At 31.9% G+C, this 26094-nt stretch overlaps 1 protein-coding gene across 1 annotated transcript in view; it reads left to right on the plus strand.

Annotated features, from left to right (window-relative positions):
• LOC149796058 (uncharacterized) overlaps window positions 1–26094 on the plus strand; it is a 159205-nt gene that overhangs the window by 67837 nt on the left and 65274 nt on the right. Inside the window, exons 4-5 of the mRNA XM_089964167.1 lie at window positions 4809–4987; window positions 16020–16216. Of these exons, the coding sequence (XP_089820293.1) occupies window positions 4809–4987; window positions 16020–16216 (376 nt within the window). The remainder of the gene's footprint in view (window positions 1–4808; window positions 4988–16019; window positions 16217–26094) is intronic.

Below are 26094 nucleotides of genomic sequence, written 5' to 3' on the forward strand. Positions count from 1 at the left end.
TAGAAAAATCAGCAGTGAAATACACAGAAGATGTCATTGATATCATCAATATCTCATTTTTGATCGCGCTCCATGCGTCAATTCAATGGGAGACATATAATGGGAAACTACCGGCATAGCGGTCTTTGGAATATCAAATACGAAGTTAGTGATGTCGGCATCCACATTGTCAATTCTTATCCTGCCAGTTTTCTCGGTTCTGGCGGTTGTATACCGTTCTTTCTGTCACTCCACACATGATTTAATACGCGTAGCGGCCAGTGGGTCAATACCTGATACAAATTTGACTGCATGTATCTTGTTAATGTTATTCAAGTTTTCGAGGAATGTTCAGCAGGCTATTCCGGTGTGGTTTCGACATCATTTTAATCGAAGGATGTTCTTCAAGATGATTCCGTTCTAGTATTCAGACACAAACATGGATGAGCTCTAATTGTGCTACTGTGTTTTAAGCTTGATCAAAACATATTAGCAGATCTAACCATCGCGGAGACAATCATTGCGTATAAACTAAAACATCCCAGGGTTGCTTCCTGAACCATTCGCGGATGCAACCTGTGATGAAATTTCACACACAAAGAGATAGTAGACAGATATACCTCTTGGGTGTTCGAAGGTTGTATCATCACGATTGTGTGCGTAAAGGTACGTGTGTTTCTAAAGCAACCAGAATCATATCAGAAACTGACGAACCTCTCGGGCACAGCTTCAATGATTGCGACGGAGAATAGCCTCAATATACACATCATAGATATTCCATGCTTGCATACCTTAGCATCAACTTTTATCAGTGATCAGCAGATCTTAAATATATGCTATCAGGTCGCCACTAATTCGTTTTATGTCAGCGTGAATTATCTCCGTGAGGAAAACATTCCCATGCTCGAGTTGCTTCGACTGTTCTGGCCACGTACCAACAACACAGCAAACGCGACATATTACTATCATTTCCCAATAAACCATACGGTCACTGGATATTCAAACAAGAGCATGTTCATTCCCACCAAGATTCGATAGAGTACACCCTCAGGAAAGAAGAATGGCCTAGCGATGATGTTATAGAGCCATCGATCAACCATCAACTTGAGCATCATTGACTTTGTTATCTTAATGACGGAAGTAGATATGATAAAACTACACATGCAATCGCGCTTTTCAGAGACCATGAAATCATGATAATGTTCATTCTCATACTTGGAAAAGAAATGATGGACTAAAATGAAATATCACAGACTTATCGAATTTTATTTCCATATTGCGGTCATACGAGAGTGCCCTACAATTCGTGCAAAAGAATATACCCGCATGATTATCTAGGAAAAATATGCATGGTTTCCAAGCCTATACTAGAAATTTTTCTCAATACTCTGTTTGGAAAAACGTGACTGTGCGTGGGGACGAATGTCAACCGCCCTGATGACTGGCGAATCCCAGAAGACCTGCTGCACAATTGCGCGGATCATTACAAAGAATGGATCAACAAGCAGTTCTCAGCCTTTTGTCGTGATATTACTAGTGGCGGAAACCAATCATGATTGGAACCACTTGTCCTGACGTTTTCAGTCCCTTCTGGTCGAACTATCAGCTGACTGACCTTTATATACAAAGGGCAAGTAAAGTCCCCATTTTTTAGATCCAGGACTATGAACCCTTCGGAACACTCACTGTTTTATCATAAAATTCTATCAGAGCTGTTATATCAAACATGCTTTCTTCTAATTTTGTTAAACATTCCGTTTGCGCCCTAGTTGAATCAAACGTGTCTACGATCTTTAATGGCAAATAATGCACTTAACAGCCAGAGGGAATCATTTATCCTGAGGAAAATGAAACATTTTAATGTGATAATTATTAACTATTTATTGTCAATTTCATATAACATCCTTATGTTAAATGTGATAATACCTCAATACTATTGACATATTTGTGTTAATGCACCACATGTAAATATTTTTGCGTGAACTATGTTGCACAATTGAAGAGTTCTTTTTACTTTTCAGGAAAATATTGAGTGAGAAAAAGAATATACCTCTGGGTTTACGGGGTTACGTTATATGTCTCCCCAAAATATCGTAACCCCTTGAATGGGATTTTCTTGTCACGGTGCAAACCCCAGCATATATTATATTATCTCCGAATTGATAAAATTATGTAAAACCTGAAAACCACGACAACCAAATTTGAATGATTGCTACCAGCCATGAACGTGTGCAGAGGCACACGAGTATGTGTTCATTGTCCTTGTGTTTGATGTTAATTTATTCATTTGTGTTATCACACTATGGTCAAAAAAGCAAAACACCAACACAACGTTTGGTATTATTGAAAAATAAAGTTTATTTCCCTAAAGTACAATGTAAAATGATTAGAAATATCTTACGCTAAGGCGAATGATATAATAGAATCCTAACGGTTGTATCAATTTAAATTTTTTGAGCCATCCCAATGAGTTCCAAAGGTATTCCGAATAAGGAACCGTAGTGTACGAGTGTAGTAATAGTACAAAATTAATGACACTGTTAATAATTCCAAAATGTCTTTCGAATGTTTTCGGTAATCTTTGATATCTATTAAATCCAAATATTTCTTAAATGAATGTGAAGCACTGTAACTGTATCAAATAATTTAAGTTAAATAAATGAATCAATTGCTCCCGAAATATCACTTCCAAAGCTTTGAATGAATCATGTTGGTATTTCCCAATCACTCTAGCAGTAAACAGAGTCACGTGGATTGCGCTAGAAAGGCTAATCGGGAATTCAGACAGTAATGGAATTTTTAGAAACACAAACATTGACATCACGTGATGTTAACTTGTGCATATGTACTAAAACTTGAAACCAATGAATGTATCAATATACACACTAATATACATGACCTATCTTACAGTTCACTCATTTATTTGATAGGAAAAATAGCATTTAAAATACTATTAGCTCAATTAATAAACAATTATGGTTATGAAATTCAATAAACATAATATAGATATGCATAACTATTGGTTATACCTATTTGTTGGGAATCACACGGAAATTAACTCCTCCTAAGAAATTACATCACTCAAAAATGTCATGTTGTCGCATACGTATATAACAACAATTAAACATGAACAAATTTTACAGATAGCAAGTTTAAAACGAAAAACAATATATTAATTGAACCTGCAAGTTTGTTGTCTCGTCCAAAAGGCTGATGACATGAGTGGGTAATGATTTGAGTGGAATATTTGCAAACCAATTACCATGTGCAGTGGAATCTGCAACAACAACAGTTTCGTGAAAAACAATGATTCTGTACAAGCAATGAATTACGAATGATAACTTAAGAATCATGTGATAATGGGAAAGTAATGCAAACAATTCCTATACTAAAGCAATATATGTAGCGTTGTATGGAGTACACTTAGAATATCCGTAAACTAAGATATACTAACAAAGTATACTCATGGCAACATGAAAACCTGATCTTGTGTATACAAAGGAAGAGTGGGTCCTATTTGCATGTTAATTTGCATTTCCTTCTCTTTCTTTGCATTTGTAGCGCATCTATTTGTTTTTACATTTACTTTTGCATTTGTTTTGGTATTTATCTCTCCTCTTCTCTCTGTGCGTTTACAATGTAATTTGCATTGCTTGTTCAAGTTTTTGCAATTGCATTGCAACTTGGTGAAGCTGAAGTTCTCTAAACTCAAATTACATCGTTTTACAAAAATATATTTTCGTGATAAGTACTTCACGTGATTGTGAGACCTTTAATAATAAATTTTCTCCAAGTACGAAACCCTTGTACTTTTTCCCATGACGCGCCGCGCACTTTAGTCTGGTTCCTTGCATCGTTTGCTCCCCAGAACGCTTGCCGCTGCACAACTAACAAACTAATCAGAGACACGTGCATTTCCAATTACAGTCTATGATATTGGCTTGCGAATTTAGGCAAGGCTTTAGTATAGATGTGCAGTATCATTTTCTCTCAATTATCATGATTCCACTTTGAGAATGATGGTGCATAAAATAGCTTTTTCATCAGATCCTCTTCATCCTGTGGGTTTTAAGTTCGCTATTCTCCTTCGTGAGTTTATGTATACGTGAGCCACACAAGTAGCTTCGATATAAAGCTTGTACAAACAAGTTAGCAAACTTTGAGTACCTCGGTCTCAGTCTATCATAAATATCCTCACATTGTGTCGCACCAATATTGATATCATTATATGTTTTAGATACACACTTATACATTATTAAATTTGAGCACAGTTTGCTAGGGTGGATAAAATAGTATAGAACTAACATTTCACGTTAGGGTGATACAGAGAACAATTATCCAACATGTCCTTTATTTTCATAGAACGTTTTTTGCTGTTTTGAAGGACCAGTGATTCAAAATTGTCCATTACATAATGCGTTAATCCGAAATATCAGAGTAAGAGAAATGATCCCGAATAAACTTTGTGTAAGATCCAAAGGAACAAGAGAGAGAGAGAGAGAAAGAGAGAGAGAGAGAGAAGAAATGTGCTTTAAATAAAAATGGTACACACACACACACACACACACACACACACATATATATATATATATATATATATATATATATATATATATATATATATATCGAGAGACCTCATACAATACAACTGCTGATCAAATTTAATATAGGCCTCACGTTTACTCTTAATACTGATCTGTTGCTGGTAGTATTTCTTGCATAAGTTATTACGGATGAAACCTTAGGGCAATTTTTCATTTCTAAACTACTTATAAAAGTTGATGTTAATTTGGAGGTAATTGTTGCATATTTTTAGCACATTTTTTCAGTTTGTGATGATGGCGACGGAACGATGACAATTAAAGCCAATGGTCTGGACCATAATGCTTTCATCTTTGCCACTGGTATTAGAAGAGCTTGGTATTATGATACATATGAAGCACCGTGTTCTGTGGCAGATAAATCAAGTGCTGGCTCCAGAATATTTGAAATCTCTGGTTGCATTCCGGTAAGTCTCTGATATTTTTGGTATGGAATACAGCCCTATTCCTCACTCTCCGAGTATATTCTGGAAAATTTATAAATTTATTTTTCTGCTCAGGAAATGAGAGCTCACCCTCCCCGACTTAACACATATCCTAAAATTACAGTTTTACATGCGATATTGCTAGCTTCCGAATCAGCACCTTATACGTGAATAATATTTGGCAGTCTAAAAATAAACAGTTACATGATTCAAAGTATATCTGGGAATGCAGAGTGCTGAATGCATTTAAGGTACTAACACAGCTTATAAATATAACTGCTCTCCACCAGTGTTTAAGAAAAATAAAAATCAATTGCTCTTGAATGACAAACAAGATATAATTACGCCACTATTTAGGCCAAATATTAGTTAACATGTTCGTAGTTTAAATAGATACAATATTGCGGAAACAAATGATATTATATATTTTTTTAATATATTCTGCACTACAGAAGGATTGTCATGTATATTTAATTTAAATTGTTTGTCTGTTAGCTTTGCATTTTTTATTTCATTACGCTGCAAAATAAGCATTATCAAAATAATACGAGAAATATTATGCTGGTATCTGACCATATTGCAGTAACATATTACAATTGTCAATGTAATATATTCACTATTCATGTAATCTGTGGGCCATATAATTAAAATAACACATTTGAAAGCTTTAAACTAACTATTTTCAACTTGCTGATAATACATACATCATAGCTATATATTATAGTGACTCATTTCAAAATGTTAGTTTTTTTTGCGAAAAATAGATTATCGTATACATATTTCCTAAGTTCGAAATGCAATAGACTTTCTAGACGAAAATGATATTCTCTAGGGTCTCCAATGTGCAGATTTTCACTGGTGTATTGGTTTGTGTATTCCAAATACCAGAAGCGATTTCCATGTTATGATGTTCTTTATTTCATGACTGATATATTCAGATCCATATGTTTTCAAAATATGATTGATATTAAAATATAGCTGAATAACTGTAGGCAATCGCTCTTGATGAATTCTTCAAATTTGTGCATTATATTTTATCATTATATTGAACAGGATTTAAATCAAGCTGTATTTAGAATGTAGCTAACAACACGATAAAATATATATAAAACAGATATCCACTGCTTTAAATATTTTAAGGACGGCATTTAAATTTTCTTTCACACTTTGCATTAAACTAGTGCACGCACTCTTTGCTGGGTTCTTGTTGAAATAGGCGGATGAACAAATTGATTTTGAGTTTGATCTTTTGTTTATACAAGAGAGAAAAGACTAATTCACAGAAATGGTCGCATCCATCTGAATAAGGGTCCTTACAGCTTATTATCATTTTAAAATCATATCCAATTTTGAGGAAATGTCTCTGAGAAAATGGGCAAGATGATTTATTATAAAAGCAATCTCCAGATTCGATTCGTTCATAGACCAAAGGTCCTTTTGAAGGCTTCAAGTATCAGTCCCACTTAAATTTCGTTTTCTTGCAACACTCTATTTTTTTTACCTGTGGAAGTTATAAACAAATAATAAATAAGACTTACCGGGTGAGGAACTGAAAACATTGGGTGCAAAAGAATTTAAATAAAAGTAGACAATTGTTGTAAATTCTAGAGAAACTCTAATGTTCAGAACAGCTTCTGATGTTGGAATGTATTCCTTGACATCTCTAAAAAGATATTTGTTATTTAATTTAGAGGCGTTGTGGAAGTTTCAAAATTATATCACGTCATATCTGGTGCTGCAGAGTCTTGTCAACCAGACGCCTTTGATTGAACATCAAAAGTTCCTAAACTCGGTACCTTTTCTATTTCGATTTTATTTTATGCTGAACTTGTTCTGTAGGTTTCCTTGTGATCGATCACAAAATCTGCCTGACTATGCTATTCTGGATCTTGCATTAATTATAGTGTTTCCGGTATTTTTTTAAATGATCTATCTCGTTTCATATTCTACTTTTATTTCACTGCCTCCCATATTTGAGTTAATGAAACCTCGCTGTTTAACACAAAGAAATTAGCAAACCACTTTCGTTTCCTTGTTCACTGCAAAACAAGAGTCTTAGTTTCTGGTGCATAGGTGTTAGAAGAATGAAACAACAAATCAACAAAAGGTTTCGAACTAGTTTGAACTGAACATGATACCAATCAATAGAGGGGATTGCATAACATTAATTGGGTCTAGATTAAGTCGAATGTTTAAGCTTGAATTGATCCGTTAATTTCAGTCACATATAAGAATACATTTTATAGCGAACATTACCTAATAATTCAAGAACAAATATATATATATGTATATATAAATATATATAAAAATATATATATATATATATATATATATATATATATATATATATATATATATATATATATATATATATATATATACATATATATATATCTATATATATATATCTATATATCTATATATCTATAGATATATATATATATATATATATATATATATATATATATATATATATATATATATATATATATATATATATATATATATATATATATATAGATATATGTATACATATACATATATATATACATATATATATGTACATATATATATATATATATATATATATATATATATATATATATATATATATATATATATATATATATATATATATATAGATATATATATAGATATACATATATACATATATATATATAAATATACATATATATACATATATAAAAATATACATATATATATACATACATACATATATATACATATATATATATATATATATATATATATATATATATATATATATATATAGTTTTACAATGTGGATCAAAGAAAACATTTTTGATCAGGATTATCTAGAACGTATACGCTAAAGGCGTGCCAAATTAAATGACTTGATTACCAGGATAATTAATTCAGATTTGAAAGATGAATTCACACGATTTAAATAATGGTGCTTAGTATTCCAAAGATAAGGAAGATGTTTGATTAAGTTGCTACAGAGAAAAAAAAGCATTAAAATGGGTTAATTGAGGAATGACTGTTTGTTTGTTTTTAAATTCAACTAAGTTTAAAGCGACAAAACGCTATATAACCTGTGACCTACAAAGGGGATTACACGAAATGTGTACAACAGCTTTTTCGGTTCACACTTCATTGAATAAAAACTAGGCAGTCAGTCCTTATAATTCAATTGAATGGTATAAACAATTAAATAAACTCATAGTTGGAAAGTTTTAGTTTATTTAATCATATTTTGAATTTCATTTATTAAGACAACATAATAATGAAGAGTGAATTCCACAGTTCTACTGACATATTTACAATCAATCAGAGAAATGCTCATCAGATGACGTCAATACACAATTCTGATCAGCTGGAGGATGTTTGATGCTAACGTGTTTTAATCAAGTCTAACTTGTTTCATAATAAACAACAGTCCTTAAATTAAAGAATATAAATGAGCTTTGTAACAGACTCAGTTTTATATAATGATACGTAATTTGAGTTTCCTTTGTTTACAACAAATAGTCCTCATCATTGAGTATATTATATGCAAAAGTAGTCTAGGTGGTCGTGACGTTAAAGTCGGATTTATATAGGTATGATCTATAAAACAGTGCATGACCAATCTGATTGCTGTAAATCAAAATGACGAAAGAAAACATTAATTATAAGTACTTCAAAGAATGATTTACAACTGAACATGAGATAATGCATAAGATATAAATTAGAAACATTATTCTAATAAATAAGCCATTACTGATATTACTGATTTCAATGAACGTTTCAACTAGACAAGAAAGACTAAGCGAAATCATATATAATAAAGGTGGACATATTGATAGGACGAAATAATGAGAGACAAAATACAAAATAAAAGCGCAGGCGTTTTTTAATTCAATACTTTTGCCTTATTACAGCGCATGAACACATTGATAATATCAGTGTAGTGATAAAAATAAGCAACATAAAGGAATGGAAAGCAACAATTAATTTATTTCTCTAAAATAAAAAGTATAAATGAAATGAAATAAACTTACGGTATTGAAAACTAGATCGCCCCAAAATCTTAGAATTACAGACCCAAGTCCAAATAATAAAAGTTCTGAATAAACTTTAGTAGATATCCAAATTTTATTAAACGCTGAAAGCGTTAGCGTTGCTGTGATGGGTAGTAAGCAGCTGATGTGCCAAACTCTTAAGTTGTCGAAACACTTAATATAATTCAAATGTATGTTCAGGAGCATTAATTAATAATTCAGGTGAAGTAGAAACTAAACTTGATTTTGGAAAGAGTTGTATAAAACAGACAATGTTACATTACAGTTGCATATAATGAAATAAAAAAAATAATAAAAACAAACAAGCAATGCGAATTAAATACACATAACGATACAAATACATGTTTTATTATTAACTGGTGATGATTTAAGGCAGTTAATTGACAAATTAGTTCAAGCTGGCAATGGTTCAGAAGGATAAAATATACATGATGTAGAATAAAATGTAAGGATATAACTTTAAAGAGCACGCTGGTCAACTATGGCAATATATTGAACACATATATCACCTTAAAGGTATATTTGATATTTATATTTAGACTGCCATGATGCAAATTTACCTGTTTAAGCCAATTACAATAAAAATTACTTTAATCAAGATAAAAATTGATTACTATAGGCTAATTAAACAATTTTTTTATTTAGTAACTCATTAGAAAGATAGAAGACAAGGCAGTACCCTTTCGTAATTTTATTTCAACAAATTTTCTAGCAAGCTGGAGAAAGGTAATGCTTTAAATTTCAGGTTCGGGGTCTTTAAAAAGCCAAAGCCGGTAGCAGAATAAAGATGCATTTTTTATAACCATTAAATAGCATGACAAAATGCAGCCATTATTAGCCGTGGGACGCTCGCAAATTCCCTATAATGTATTCCTGGAAATGTATTGGTCATACAATTCAAACGTTGCAATGCAGAACAGAACAAATCAGATATACGAAACTGTGCAAAGACCAAGAACAAGTCAACTACTGGAACTAAAACAAAACTAAGGCACTCTAATGTACAATACTAGATCATGTACATAAATAATCTTTTACAAAGTACTTCTTCGAAGAACATTTAGACACTAATATCATTGATGGACGAGAGAAGAGATTTCACATCTTGATCTTGATTATATTTGATTCGAGCTTTCATATTTTTGTATATGTCTATATTCTACGTATTGTCATTCATAATTATTTTAAGTAATAGGTATTCTGTTAATAATATTTTAAATACTAAATTTATCAATCTCTTTTTTGCAATGTGAGATAAATCATTGTATGTATCGTGCCTAAACTAATTCCTGGGTTCAGAGTCGAGTTATTCAAGTAAAGGCCACGCTTACCTAATTACTAGGTGGTTAATATTAAAACTGCTAGTGTCATTTTCGACCTGTATGGCAGTCTTGAATGTATCACGACCGGTTATCCAATGCATATTATTTATCCAAATAAGATAATTAATACATTGAATTAGGCATTCCATGTTGTGTCCCCAGTCCTATAAGATCTTTTCTCAGATAGTGATTTATATTGAAAGGAATTTGTTTGTTTAATTATAATTCGTTGAATTTACAATACTTGAAATACACTGATTAATGATATCTGTCAAGGATTTGCTGTGGATTTATTCTAAAACTGTTTGTTGTTTTTAAATTACTGAGAATCATTTAAGGATATATGGATAGTAGCTAACACGATACTAATAATTCATTTGAAGACAATTATCGGAGTGTATAATAGTGATCTTTCTGTAATTTGGATGCATCTGTACAATACAAAACATCATTCCAATAAAAGTGAAACCCATTCCGATTTCTCGATACTTTTCAACTTGAAAAAGCATATAGAACTTTAAGGATTTCCTTCGCCATTATGTGAGTTAATTTTACGTTTTCACTTTGTATTTAAGGAAAATAAATTATATTTCAATTTTACATAACTTATTAATTATTGCTTTTCGCTATTTTGTGTTGCTTTATTTGAGTCCAGTGAGCCTTGGTAATATACAAATGACTGCCGAAACTCACAATTGATAGGTAGTGTATTAGTTTGGATTATTCCTCTGGACCTTCATGTTCTGGGTCTTTATACTTTATATACTTTCTTACAAATCGATCTTGATCAAAGACATGACATAAATTCGTTGATTTCACCGGTTACAGCCAAATCGCTTCCGAAATAAATCTTGTAAAACGTTTCTAATTCTGGGTCACTGAGAACGAAAATGATGTTTGAAATTGTTGATTTGCCCAAGTTGTAAAGATATAATACTGGGTCAGTATATAAGACCCTTGACTTGGGAATGGCGGGGATAAATAAGTTATAAAGGGAACAAATCTCAATGACAAAAATACATCTTTGACTAGATCTATTAATACATGTATCACTGGGTTCGGACGCTATATGTTTTTAGGCAAAACAAATAATGATTCAATTCAAATTGCATTATATTATCTCTAGAAGTCATGGATGATGCAATCATAGCTACGTTTATATCACTCTGCGGAACAAATTGCCCTATATCAGCTCTAGCAACTATACATTATCGAGATCTCTTATTTGTCAGTATTTCACTTTGCAAAAGGACTCGTGTTTGTTTAGCCAAAGTGAGTAGAGATACCTCGTGCTTGCATGAACAATCCATATAACTTCTGCTATTTTGAGCTGAAGTGACGTCTGCATCACAAAAGCTCAGTACAACCACTCTAATAAAAAGCATAGCACCTTTATTTTGGCTGCACAATTGGAGATCATGACAAGAGGTGGGCCCCACACATATGCTGAAACACTTGCGCAACAAATCTTCACCAGTGGTTAAACAGAAAAACGAAATATATGACTTGTACAGTGCAAATGATTTGGTGAGTCAACAGGTCATATCAGCAATTGTTATTTATGCATGGTGCCTCCAGATGATAAAGGTGTGCTAAAGAAGAAACAGTGGACTGTGCATTATTGAAACATTCCATCAGCTATACGCCGAGTATCACACGCAGAAGGGCTTGTCTGTTTCTGATGCACCAGGATCATTCTCACTTGAGTCAGACGAGGAAGAGGAAGATGATTAAAACTCTAGTCCTGAACCATCAGTTTCACATGACCCATATTTACTTCGATCCTGATCCTCTGAACCACACGTCATAACACAAGGTGTACTGATTTACCATGTCAGGGATTCGGAACTATCCAAGATTAAAGTAGAGCTGTTATGATCCATATCGCATCAGTGGAACCTCCTCTCACGTGATGTTAGGGTTTCAATGTCCGCTACCGTCAAAAGGACCTTGTCCAATTCTTCTTCATGGAAGGTGATCTTGTAGCCTGCAAAAAACATTGATGGTGTGATGGCAGCTCTCAACATCGTTCATGATCCAGACAAGTGGAGACTGTTCATTCATTCATCGAAGACGAGTCTAAAATCTATATAGCTGCACAATGGCACTATATTGCCATCATTCCAGTTGCTCAGGCAGTCTATTCGAATGAAACCTTTGAAAATATGAAACAAAGTTTGAGGTCCATAATCTATGACCAACATCAATGGCAGCTTTGTTGTGATTTGAAGGTTCTTGTTCTCTTGCTTGGTCTGCAGACTGGATACACAAATTACTGCTGTTTTTTCTGCGAATGGGATAGTCGTGCGAGAGATTCCCACTACATCAAGGGAGATTGGCCACTCCGACAGTCATTGGAACCTGGGAGAAAACGTGTCCAGGGTCCATCACTTGTTGAATCAAGGAAGATTGAGTTACCGCCATTTCATATCAAGCTGGGTCTGATGAAAAACTTTGTCAAGGCCGTGGACAAAACACAAGCAGCTTTGAAGTACCTCCGTGGAAAATTTCCAAGGTTAAGTTAAGCTTGAATAAAGGTTGGAGTCTTTGTTGCTCCGCACATTAGTGAACGTCTTCAAAATGATGAATTTGACCGTGTACTGCGTGGCAAGGAAACGACGGCATGGAATTCCTTCCAGTTAGTGGCAAACAAATTCTTGGAAATAACAAAGCAGACAACTACACATTGTTGGAGGAAAACCTCTTCAAGACATACAAAATCCTTGGTTGTAACATGTCACTAAAGATACATTTTTTGCACTCTCATCTAGATGTTTTCCACCGAACTTTTATATAACCATTTTGCTATATTTTAAAGTGTTACGTAAACATTACAGGTGAAATATTATCATGTAAAGCAACCATGAACACATGAAGAGACCTAGGTTTACAACTTATGATTAAAAATCTACTATCTACACAATAGACATAGACGTAAAATATAAAAACTTAAATATCTTGGAAACAGTAGCTAATCAGTTGTTTAATTGTCATATTTGAATTCAACACATCAAAATCCATAATAAATAGCACATTTCATCTGTGAAGCAGACGACTTCTAACAATAGGTAGAATAGTGTTTTCAATGTGTTGAATCGTTAATCTTTAATACAGCCTTTGCTTTAATTCACCATACGCTAAAATATTGTCAACGTAATAGCTTTGAAAACTATTAACACATCATCAGATACAAAGGTGCTTTGAAATTGACGCCGCTTTTACTGAAAATGTCTTGCAAAAAACATGTTGAATATGCAATGGAAATATACGACAGCACCAATCATGAAAAAGAGTTTAGAAAATAACACGCTGGAGGAAAAAAAACAAAGCAACATTTGACATATACACTTATGCTGATCAAAAATAATAAACATGGCATCTTATATGATGGATCACAGATGATGTCCTACAACATAAATAATGGAAACTGAGAGTTTGGAATAAGTAAACTAAAAGAAAATCAATTGTCCCTAAGAAACACAATTTTTGCATTAGAAAAGTTAAGCAAAGACCTGGTCTCACTTTTCTGTATATTGTCTATGATATACATTCTCATGTCTTATTTTGAATATTATTTATACTTTGTCACAAATGAGCTATTACTTTCGGTAAACGTTTTTAGAAGTAAACAAATGTCCAATTATAGGTGGTCTTAGCTTTTAAATGTTTTTAAAAAAAATAGTTCATTAATTTTATTTTTGTCTCTTTTCATAGACCTTACTATTGTCCTCTATTCTTTCCATGCACAGCCTGACTGAATCGACAACATCAAAATAACTACAAATCATCCTGATACTATCTTTTTTGTGTATTATGATTATATGATATTAAAATTAGCAATAAAAAAGAGTGAAAACCAATAAACATAAACTTTAATAAATCATTTATTTCCCTACTAAACAAACTAAAAAAATTTAAAACGAACTTACAGTAATCAGAATTAAACCAAAATAGACATATAATTTCTAAACCATATCCCAATAAAGGTTCTGCATAAACTAGATTGGCATATCAAATAATATCATTAGACATGAACTTATTCATAGTAGCCATCATTTGCGGTCATTCCATCTTTTGTTCGTCATATATATATATATATATATATATATATATATATATATATATATATATATATATATTGAAAAGGTTTAATCATATTTACGTATTAAAGTATGCCTTTGCATTATTGCCATTTTTGTAAACGATTGCGTTGTGTCTGAGTTCAATTTCCAATTTCTGTTACTATTCTAAGTCTTAAAATATGTTGCAGAGAAAGATGAAACCAACAAACTCGATTTTTTCATACAATAATTAATCACATTTCGAAAGATATTTGCAGTGTTGTGAATTAAAATACTAATAGTGCTAATTATCCATTCACAAGTCCAGATATATAGAATGTCCTGAATGAAGACTTGAATGTACCTATACAGCACAATGCCGCTATCCAGAATGTCTAAAATTAATTCTCAATAGTTACAAAATAAAGTGTTAATTCAAAAGAAATAAGATCTTAGTGACGCCAATACTTAATTTAATAAATTATTCATCTAAAATTATGTCTGTGCACATTTTGTGATTCTAATCAGTAAGGATTCCCACAGACTGAATTCAAAGAGGAATGGATAATATGTTTATCAAAGTTCTATTTATACACATTTCACTGTGTTATCTATTTCAACATATACCTGGGAGTGTTAATGATGTAATTTAGGATATTTTTTTCTTCAATTATATAAAGATCAAACAAACTTAACCGGAAAAGGATTTTGTCATATGGGCTAGAAAGCTAGAACACTGTGACAATAATGAAAACTCCTTTCCTTTATATGTTGATCAGACATTAGGCGTGTAGGATGGTCCATGTGTTGGAATACAATATTTAATTGTTTTCTTTGTGACAGAGGCAAGTTAATTCCTTTGTTGAGCTCGTTGACCCCCATCAAGTAGTTTATCGACTTCAAAAGGTACTAGAAGACTTCTTTTCCATGCATCTGTTCATATTAACGAGAGCTTCTATCGACGAGTTACATTCTTAGGTTAGAAATGTCCAATAATCCTATATGGTTAATGCTTCAATATAAAATATGCATGGAGGACTGGTTTCGTCTCCTTTTAAAGCGTACACCACGCAACAATACCACTGATTTTTGATATGGTTTCATAATCACGGTCCCTATACAGCTTAGCGAATAGCATCCAACGAGGTAGGATATATACAAAGATACAGTCAACATACTCAGGAATATACTGTTAAAGAGATCTCACTCATATGCAAAGACTTATAAAATAAAAATTATTTCACGTGCCTTAAAGCTATGTAAAGTCTTTCAGTTGATCCACCTCTGCCTGTCTATAAGCAAATTGATCTTTATCAGAAATCTTGGCCAGGTCCTCAGTTATATCTTAGCCCTTACATACGTTTCATCTGTTCTAATGAGGATTGATTAATTTGGCTGTCGGTAATTACAATTATTTAAAAATTCATCCCATAAGAGGGCAACAAAAAGTAATTATTTGCCATGTATTAAACCTGAAAGTGATGAACAAACTTTGCTATCTTGGATTTTAATTTAATAGTTGAAGTATCAACTTTAACTTTATTTGCATCAATTTTAAATTATTTGCAATTATGTATTTTGACAGAATAGAGAAATAACCGTTTACATTATGAAAGGCCCGAATCCCGGACATGAAGACACAGGAACGACTATGCATTACGACAAAAACATCATCGGAGGACATGGAGTTGAAACATATATCTTAGAGTGCTTCACGGAAAGAGTTGATGATGTTTCAAAACTGGCTCCTAATATTGAACTTAATAAATCAGCCAGAGTAGAGTGAGTATAAAGTATTGGATATAGTTGGATATAATCAATTCTTAAATTAGTAATCTCTAAGGAGACTTTGAAATAATCTCAAACAGCTAACAAATATTTGTATTATTTCTGTGATCCAGAATTCAATTGTGTGCTTCCATAACCATTTTAAACGTATATTTAAAAGACACTATTCCTTTAATAGTTGATAAAATATTATATTATTATGTAAATCATTAGTTCTAAACGTCACTCCATCCTTACTAGCGCAAAACAGATGCCAATACACAATTAATGACACGACTATAAACATATAACCATTAATGTGTATTGAAAATATTGAACTGAATGCATATCAAATGAGACATGATAATAGCTGTTGTTAGTTCTGGACATCATTATCACAATACTTAATGTTATGTGCAACTTATATGTTGATAAGATTCTAACATTGATCTAGTGCCTAGCAGGCGTAGCTGCATCTTGTTTTGGATTTTAACACGATTAATTTCAAAGAATCAAAATACATTATATAAGTATATACCAATACAAATGACATTCTATGCAAGCATTTTCCTTTAGAAAATTACTACCATGTAAATTCTTGTAAGTGACTTCATTCATGAAATCTATTTCCATAAGTCTTTCTGTCTGGGGTAAACTTTTTTATCAACATTTTCACAGATAATCAAATGTCGAGCTAAATATCCAATATAATCACCAGCTTTGTATCTCATAATAGGAATTTATACTTTATCTCGCATATTGCATAGTCAAACAAATTAACAATGTTCCACTACATAAAGAACCTCTATAATCGATTTATTTTGAAAATAAATACAAATATATTAGCCTCTATCATCACTTTAACACCAATGAAAATGTTTAAAACAAAGCTATTGTTTAAATCTAGTCCACTTTTGATTGTGATTACTAAGGAAATGGTGCAGTAAAGGACAATATTGCCACCAGTCATAATGCTATCAAACTCATACAGAAAAAATATATCCCTCTCTCTTCCCAAAAGATGTATTCATTATTTGGCTTTGTCAAAAAGTGTATGTTAGATAGATATCGAGCTAACAATGGTACATCATTCGCGAATTAAAATTACCAATAGGTATAACTAGGATGATTTTCCTCCCATTTCATATAAAGATAGCTATCAATTGTGCTCAATAGTTGAGAGATGTTTTTCGATATATGACAAAACACTAATACTATTAATATATCTCAGAAGACCTTCACTCAGACTAGTAATTCAGCAAGAATCGCACAACTATGTAAAAAAAACGCAGTTTTCTTCCCCTATTAGTAGTCATAAGCTATATATTGAGTGTGAATACGTTCAAGGTGAATTCATATATTATATCACAAAGATGTGACACAAATACATAGTCGGACCCACGGACCATCACATACTCATACAGTAGAGTGTCTAAAGACGAATCGCGAGATTAGCTTTTATTCGCCAAAACATCAATACGATAACATTTTTAGTACAAACTGAAATGTGTTTTCTCTATCTGTAAGCCTGTAAGTATATCTGCTAAATGTGATACTTTGCACAGCAATATATATATATATATATATATATATATATATATATATATATATATATATATATATATATATATATATATATATATATATATATATATATATATATATATATATATATATATATATATATATATATATATGACTCTAAATAATAAAAAGAAAGAAGCAAAGCAAACAGTTCTAATGAAATCAAGAAATAATGTATTTCTCTAGGTTATATAATGAACATTTAAGAGGAATTTGAGAGGATTGTGAATTAAATCCAAAATATATAAACGTTATATCACAAGTCCAAAGGTTTAGAGCATTTCCAATGAATTTTAATCTTGAACATGTTGATTTCCGAACACTCTTGATATGATACAATAATGTAATCAAGAATGTCTTTGAATGAATTTACAATAAGCCCAAAATAGTGTTAATAGAGTCTATGAGAACCTTTGTAATTCCAATGAATGATTTAAACAAACGATTCCTTTTAAAGTATATTGGAACACAACTAAACCTGATTCCGCAAAGATTTATATTAGCATACAAATGAATAATCATGTTACCAGAACTTTATATAAAATCCTAAGGCACACTAATTTGGCCAGGATGTGGGTCCTAAGATTGCTTCCAGAGCTTTATAAGTTCACATAGCCATTCAACATGTTTACAAATATTAACTTAATGTATTACACACAACCATGGAATGCCAATTAACGTAAACTACAAAGACCAATCATGGATACGTTAAGCACCCATTATATATATACATAACACATCCCCTGATAAAGAAAAATTGTATACAATAAAGCTTTCCGTCACATTTTAGCTAAATATACATACGATAGAATAATACTAATGATCTGAATTATATAGGAATATGTCTTAATAAGGTCACAGAATACAAACCAAATAAATCAATATATTATATATATATATATATATATATATATATATATATATATATATATATATATATATATATATATATATATATATATATATATATATATATATATATACTCGTGATATTACATCTGCAATCATATTATCTTCTCCCTTGATTTGCCTAATGTCCATATATGAATACATGTATTCCTGCAACATCGAACTCTAGTTTTATTTTTCATTTTGGTAATGAAAGTAAGGTAGTTGTGATAAATGAATAGAATAATCTGAGAAGGAGCCTAATATACACTTTAAGAATAATGCAAAGCGAATATCAAAGCCATGCATTTCTTCATCTTGTGGAATAACGTTTCTGGTGTTTAATTATTTTTGTATGAAACATAGTACACTAGATAATGCACATAAGTTTTATATTCTTGAATCAATACTCCTCCAACCCACACGTTTGAGTGAAATCTCTGGCTGAAAGACATTCGCACCTTCAAGTAAAGCCTTTATTTTGTAAAAACGATTCCTGACACTTGTCAGACGAATGAAGCATATAGACGAATTGTTACAAATTTTCCGATAATATCCAGCCATATGGAAACATTTCATCAGCAGCGTTTTACTAATAGGCACTGAAAAGTCAGGAATAGTCTTGACCTTAACCTATACGAATTTAACTTGGTCTGATGGCACAATTGAGAGGAACATAGCCGCACTCTACTTACTGATTAAGAACACGTTTACAGGAAGAAGACTTCTCAGACAAAGGCAAAGTATTTAATAACAAAAGAATCAGAGAAGCTCATGTATCTCTTTATATTTTAATATAGACAAGCGTCATTAAATCACCAGTAAGTGATAGAGAAGCTTTCGACATAATCCATCAGATTATTTTTTTATAAGAACTAATGAACTGGATTAATACAAAATATCTAAAGAAAACCGTGAGTTTAACCTCTTTGAAACAAGAGCGTTTGGAATAACTCTGTCTTTATTCTATTGCTTATTTTCAACAAATAACAATAAGAACAGACGTGTCATTTCTTTTGACAGTAGGAGCACACGTAAGAAGATATAAAGAGTTGTGATCAGTCTTATTGGAAGTTTGATTCTTAAGCGTTGTGGCAGTTTGAGTTTTGGGAATTTTCATGAGACTGAGGTGACTTTTATTTACAAAACGACTGCTGAAAAGATTTATTAACAAATGAAACACAAGGAATAATCATCAGCGGTATGCTCATCAAGATGGGTCGTGACATCAATATTGACACAATTCGTGATCTTTTGAAATAATATGTGGTGTCTGAGGTTATAGTAATCTTGATTACTTTTCGTGGTTGAACAATACTTATCAATTATTGGTTACCTTTCCAATGTGAATTAGACGTAGGTTTATCTAGTTTACTATTCTTCAATCCCTAAACCAATGTCGTTATGCATCCGGTATCAACTCATAGCCATTCAGTGTACATTCCTTAACCACATCGTAATCAGCAATGTGTTATAACCATAGGGACGTGTAGACTTTACGAACTCTGCCCAGCTCACACTTTATTATAACAAGTCTGGTGCTCCCTCGGTCATTTCAAGATTTCAGCGATTTTCTCAAAATGAAGAAAGTATCAACCTTTCCTGAATAGTGAATACATACTTGATATTTCTGATAACATGAAAACATGAACTGGTGTGTAAAGTGGGAGTACCAGTTCTAATTCTATTAATTTAAATTGCGTATCTCTCTTTCTCTCTCTCTCATCTCACACACATTGCATGTGCATTTGTAGATCCCTCACTTTATTCTGAGGCTGAATCGTTCTTAATTCCACTTCAATCTTCTTAGCCATAATTCCTTTCTCATAGTCTATAGTCCCTTCTAGGTAGAATTTGAAGCAATTCGCACCACATTATATGGTATTGTGAATGCTTCTTAATTTTACTAAAGATTTCGTAAAATGCACAATTACATGATTACATGAGACAGTGGCAATTCCAAAACAATGTCCATATAAATTTTAACAAAGATTAAGATCTCTGAAATATTTTAACGAAAATCAGACTCCTGAACAGACAACAATTTCTGATACGACCTTATAAGCTTAAATTAAATAACAGAAAGAAGGGAAACTAAGAAAAATAATTGTTTTTTGTCAAACATGAGTGCAAGAAAAAACATTTTGTTAGTAAGTTTTCATTGTTCATCTCAGGGAACACATATAGTTCTAATTCCAACCTAGCTGAATTAAAATTCATAATTTTAACAGTGTCCGGCTAACGTTGAGTCTGAAAACGAGTGGCCAGTCGTCAGTTATAGTCTAGCCACCTTCCAGTTTCCACTGAGAAATTATGATTCATTTTAGGGTAACTAGAATATACACACATACATTGTGTCGTTACATTCTGTTATTCATATCCGAATAATTGATCGTAATGTTTTTCTTTTTGCTGGACTCAGTTCTACGTTTCCTTATACACAGTACCTCCACTATAACTATTTTGTACGTGATATTGAATTTATGCGTGTATTTACGTTTGGTTATTTCTTACACATAATAAACCATGTTTCATTATATCAAATTTGCCAAGATTGTATTATATATTCTGCAGCAAGAAATAGGTTTAGAACAAAAAGTTAGGCTGAATGTCTAAGAGAAGATTAAGCACAAAATTAAACTACAAAACAAAAATGAAACAACCTGACATATTAGAACTAATGGTATCACGGACTATGTTTTAATTTACTAAAGATATACTTATTCTCATCCGTAATTTAAACATCGTATACTTAACAAGAATACGCCCATGTCTGCTTCAATGGCAACATCAGACTCGTAAGTGTTTCGTTCCGCAAAAACTTACGTTTGTCCTTTGTTTTAGTGACATCCTTTCAACTACGTACGCTATTCATTTCATCAATAATATAAAAAGCTTCTTGAACTTATCATACGTAAATGCACATTTAGTTAATCTAACGTACTCAGGAGAAAGAGCAGTAACAAATGTCTTTACTAACGTTAAACAATACCGTATGGTGGTTAATTTATTGCGATATAAATGTCCCTTCAAATGTATCACCAGATATATTTTACCTCCATAGAAATGAACTAGCTATATATTACTTAATACCATATAATGTAAATCAATTAAACGAATTTCCTAAGTGTTTAAATTAAAATACCCGCTATAAGGACTTTATTTAACTTCATTCTCAAACTTTCTTAAGTATGTGAATGGACCAATGTTTGAGTATAATTTGATCAAATTAGTAAAGACGTGATTCAACATGGGTGAAGACACCAACCGTCAATTTTTTTAATAAACATACACCCTGTTCCAAATGCGATTGATATAACTTAATATTCTCCGTAAACCCAAAACCAGCTGCCAGATCAGTTTTTCTTAAAATAAAATAACTAAGCTATAACATTCTATTTAGAGAGTTTCTGTCTAACCTATGTAAATAACTCTGTTTTTACTAGCCAGTATAATACAAATAATTTACTATCAACTGTGATCTTAATATCCTTCCTAACGTTTTATGAGAAAGTTATAGACAACAATGAACTTAGGTAAAAAAACTTTAAACACAGCTTTCATTTGATCTCCCTTACGAACAAATGTGTGCCATAAAGCTTTCAGTCCCACAAAGCGTGTGATATACCGCCCATTACATTCTTGAACTCATGTATTACTAAGGTAATATCCATAAGATAGAGTGGCTACAAAGCACATATAAGTATTTCTACCAGTTTTGAGGCTATAATTTAGTCTGCACTGTAAGATAAATTATTACGATTGATCCTAATGCGCAGAAAGTGCCCACGCAACTCTTTCATTTACCATTTAGTACATTATGGCGTGTACAATCTATGTAGACTAAGAGACCATAGATAAATAGGAATGCCCATTATTATTATTATTATTATTATTATTATTAGCATTATTAGTAGTAGTAATAGTACTAGTAGTAGCAGTAGGAGTAGTATAAGTAGTAGTAGTAATTTATACCACTATAGAAAGGTTAAATATCAAACCATGACCCTGTTTATTGCTTCATTTATGGAGAAAATGCATGACACTGCCACCCAGCAAATTGTTCGGAAATCAAACTCTACAAAATGTGTCACTAATGTCACAAATATATATATATCTCACTGCTTTACTCTAATATTTAATTTTGATAAAAGTATCTATCTGTTTAGACTTTTTAAAAAAAATCTGATGGAATTTTTTTATTTTATTTCGTAGCTTGCTGTATTTAATTCAGTGTCATTTGGTCAGTGCTCCTTTTCTATTCGACTGGCTGCGGGATCTGGATTGTCTGTGAATAATGGTAACAAGACAGTTAGGGACTTGCGAGATACTGATGACAATTTTTTGAAAGAATTGTATATATCTCGGCTATCTTACTATTCATCGCTATTTCCAGACATGATATGTTGCCTTTGTTTCTAGAAAAGGTGATAATGTAAATAGCAAAATTTTATTGTTGTATTCCCGAATTCATTATGTACAAGCAGCTAATAGTTTCCTTTGCAAAATTCACCAGACAAATTTTGAACAATGAGGATGAATATTATTGAGAACAAAGGTATATGCTATTCATTAAAAACAACATAATTCGGATTATTAAACAATATTACATATAGACATTTTGCGTAGACTGATTAAAATATATAGGCTCATTTATAAATTATCAAAGTGGCTGTATAGTTTCAGTAGTACGTTTCAATTGATCAGATAAATCATGGTTGTTTTCACTGAAACAACAGTTTCGACAGTATCATCAATTTTGATATTGTGGGTGTTTTCAGTTTAGTATTCAAAACGGTCCTATACAGAGTATGAAAAATTATGGGCAATAAATGTACCAATCAATAGCAATTTAGTCTATATAATAATCTCGATACAAACGTCTTACAAGCGAATCGTTTCTAGATCGGTTCGAGTTACAGAAGAAATATATAATTTCCCACCTCAGTTATCTCAATTACGCCAGAAACGTATTTGTTTATATCAATAAGTAGTTATGGTCAGTGAATAATAATGTATCAAAATAATAAATAATAATGCATGCATTAACTGGGCATATAACATGTCCAGCCTATCAATAATTCTTTGAACATACAGGTGGTAAATGGATGTTTTCCGAGAAAACTTCTTTATGTCATAGCGGTTAATATCAACCGATTAGGCAATTAACATCTTACTTGACCCAAGTACTTTCTATATTGCCTGCCTATAAAAGAACAATGTTAAAATATGAAGAAATATATATGACCATTGAACGATCGCTCATCGGAATAACTGAACATTTTAATCGTGACAAATTTTGCAAATATTTGCCTTGGTGTATAAGTAACAAATGGTATTTAAAAAGCCACACACTATAGAAAGCCTCGAAGAAAAAATGAAATAGTCTGATAAAATAGCTTAAAGAGATATCAATGGTCCAAGGGTTAGCATAAGTACATGCAAACTCATAAACTCAGACCTTCTGAAAACGTCAAATTTCCTAACACCATTATTAGTTGCAAACGTGGGCCTTCTGATAACTTAGGCGAGGATTAACTGACCCGATACTGTTCTCTACTCATAATCGTTTTTATTAATAAAATGTTGTTTGATATAACGGCAACCTTAAATATTTCATTATTTGGCCTAAGTCAAATGAAACAAATGTATTCGATGTTGCCGTTCTGGAAATTTGTGCAAACGAAACATTTTGCAAGTTTCTCGACGAAGATTCTATTGAATTTTTACCCTTGAAAACGACACTATCTATGCTTGTGTATGTCCGAAATCTTAACTTCATAACTGGTGTAGCATTTTCACATCATGCATGTTTCAGAGCTAAAGCCATGTTTCTTCTACCGTTGTGTGGCATTATTTTTGTGTGGGCATAGAGTGTATATAAACACTTCCTCGATTGTGTAGGATTGATGTTTATATTTGATCCATTTTATTTGTATCCGACCCTTTTTCTTAGATAGTACACGTGAGGTTTGGTCACTACAAACTGCGCTTTGCACAGTATAGGTGAGGTATTGGCTAGTGCATAACAAAATATTTGTCAGTTGATGACTATTTCATTTTTAAACGTGTTTACTAGGGCGATATGTCATTCTTAATATGTGCTATATTTCCTCCATATGTTCCATGTGTGCTCTCGAAAGCTATTAGGTATATTCAATGAATTCTGACCTTTCATGCTTAACAGTTCATCATGCATTTTTATTGCATGTTCATCAGTTTCGTTTTTAAAACATTTTCCTGTGTTTTCTATTTATTTATCCGGGTTTTAATGTTCTACACCTAAGCTTGTATATGTTGACACTGGAGTATTAGCAAATATCAGCATAACAGATTATGTTTCCTGCATCGTAAATAAGCATTTCACCTCTTAGCAAATACTCTACTATTACATCCTATAAAGGTACAATTTCGTGTTCTTGAGTCAGATGCTATTGCGTAGTTTTCACAGGGAGGATACTCTACAAACCAAATTTACTCTTCTTTACCTTGTTTCATTGGCAGTCTTCGTAGCACCATATAATGCGTGTTGCAAGATGCTTAAACAAGAGTTGTTTGTACTAAACATTTGCATCGTAGTCTCCTCAGGACTTACGCTTGTTGCTTTCACATAATTATATTTCGGCTGGTGGACTGGTGGATACTACTTTATTTGTGTATTCTTGTTTATCTATTATGTAGGATCCTCTTTAGTTTATCCTAGTAATGTTTTTTAAATGTCAATCTGAAACTGCTGGTATTATCCGATATCTTACAATTTTACTTTTCTAGCTGTTAAAAAAATAATATTGAATTTGATTTTTGTCTCCAAGGCATCCTTCAATAAATACAACTTTAGCTTAGTGGGACAATGCAAGCTTTGGTAATATCTCTCATAATTTCTATTAGTAAATTCCATTTTTATTTAATGGTTTCTGGAAACCCTAGTCGAGAAACACATATTGTAATATTAGTTTTGAGATATTCATGAAGGTTTTTAGATTTTGTAATAACATAATAACTCACTAGCTCAAAGAAATTACATAAAAATATAATTTCTTCTCCAACGATTGGTAATCCATGATTGGTTCATTATATAGAGCCTGGAAAGTGTCATAAAGCTCTAAATGTACTGAATCACATTACTTAATTTACTATATTAAATAACAATAATTTAGTAGCTATTTAAGCAAGATAGCAAATTAGTTTAAGTCTTCAAAGAGGCTGATGGAGACAAAATTATTCTGAACACAGAAAAGTTATAATATTTAATTGTTTGAAACATTCTCTTGAAAATGTACATGCCAAATCAGAATTTAAGAATGTAAAGCATTTAAAGACTTTTTTCATCATATATAAATCATAGTTATGTCTGAGCCTGTATCTTTACAAGTCGACTGCTTTATGTAATATATTTTTCCAACTAACTGATTACATAACAC

Source organism: Sinohyriopsis cumingii, chromosome 7 (genome assembly GCF_028554795.1).
Source record: "Sinohyriopsis cumingii isolate HCF-2022 chromosome 7, ASM2855479v2, whole genome shotgun sequence".
Classification (NCBI taxonomy): Eukaryota; Metazoa; Mollusca; class Bivalvia; order Unionida; family Unionidae; genus Sinohyriopsis; species Sinohyriopsis cumingii.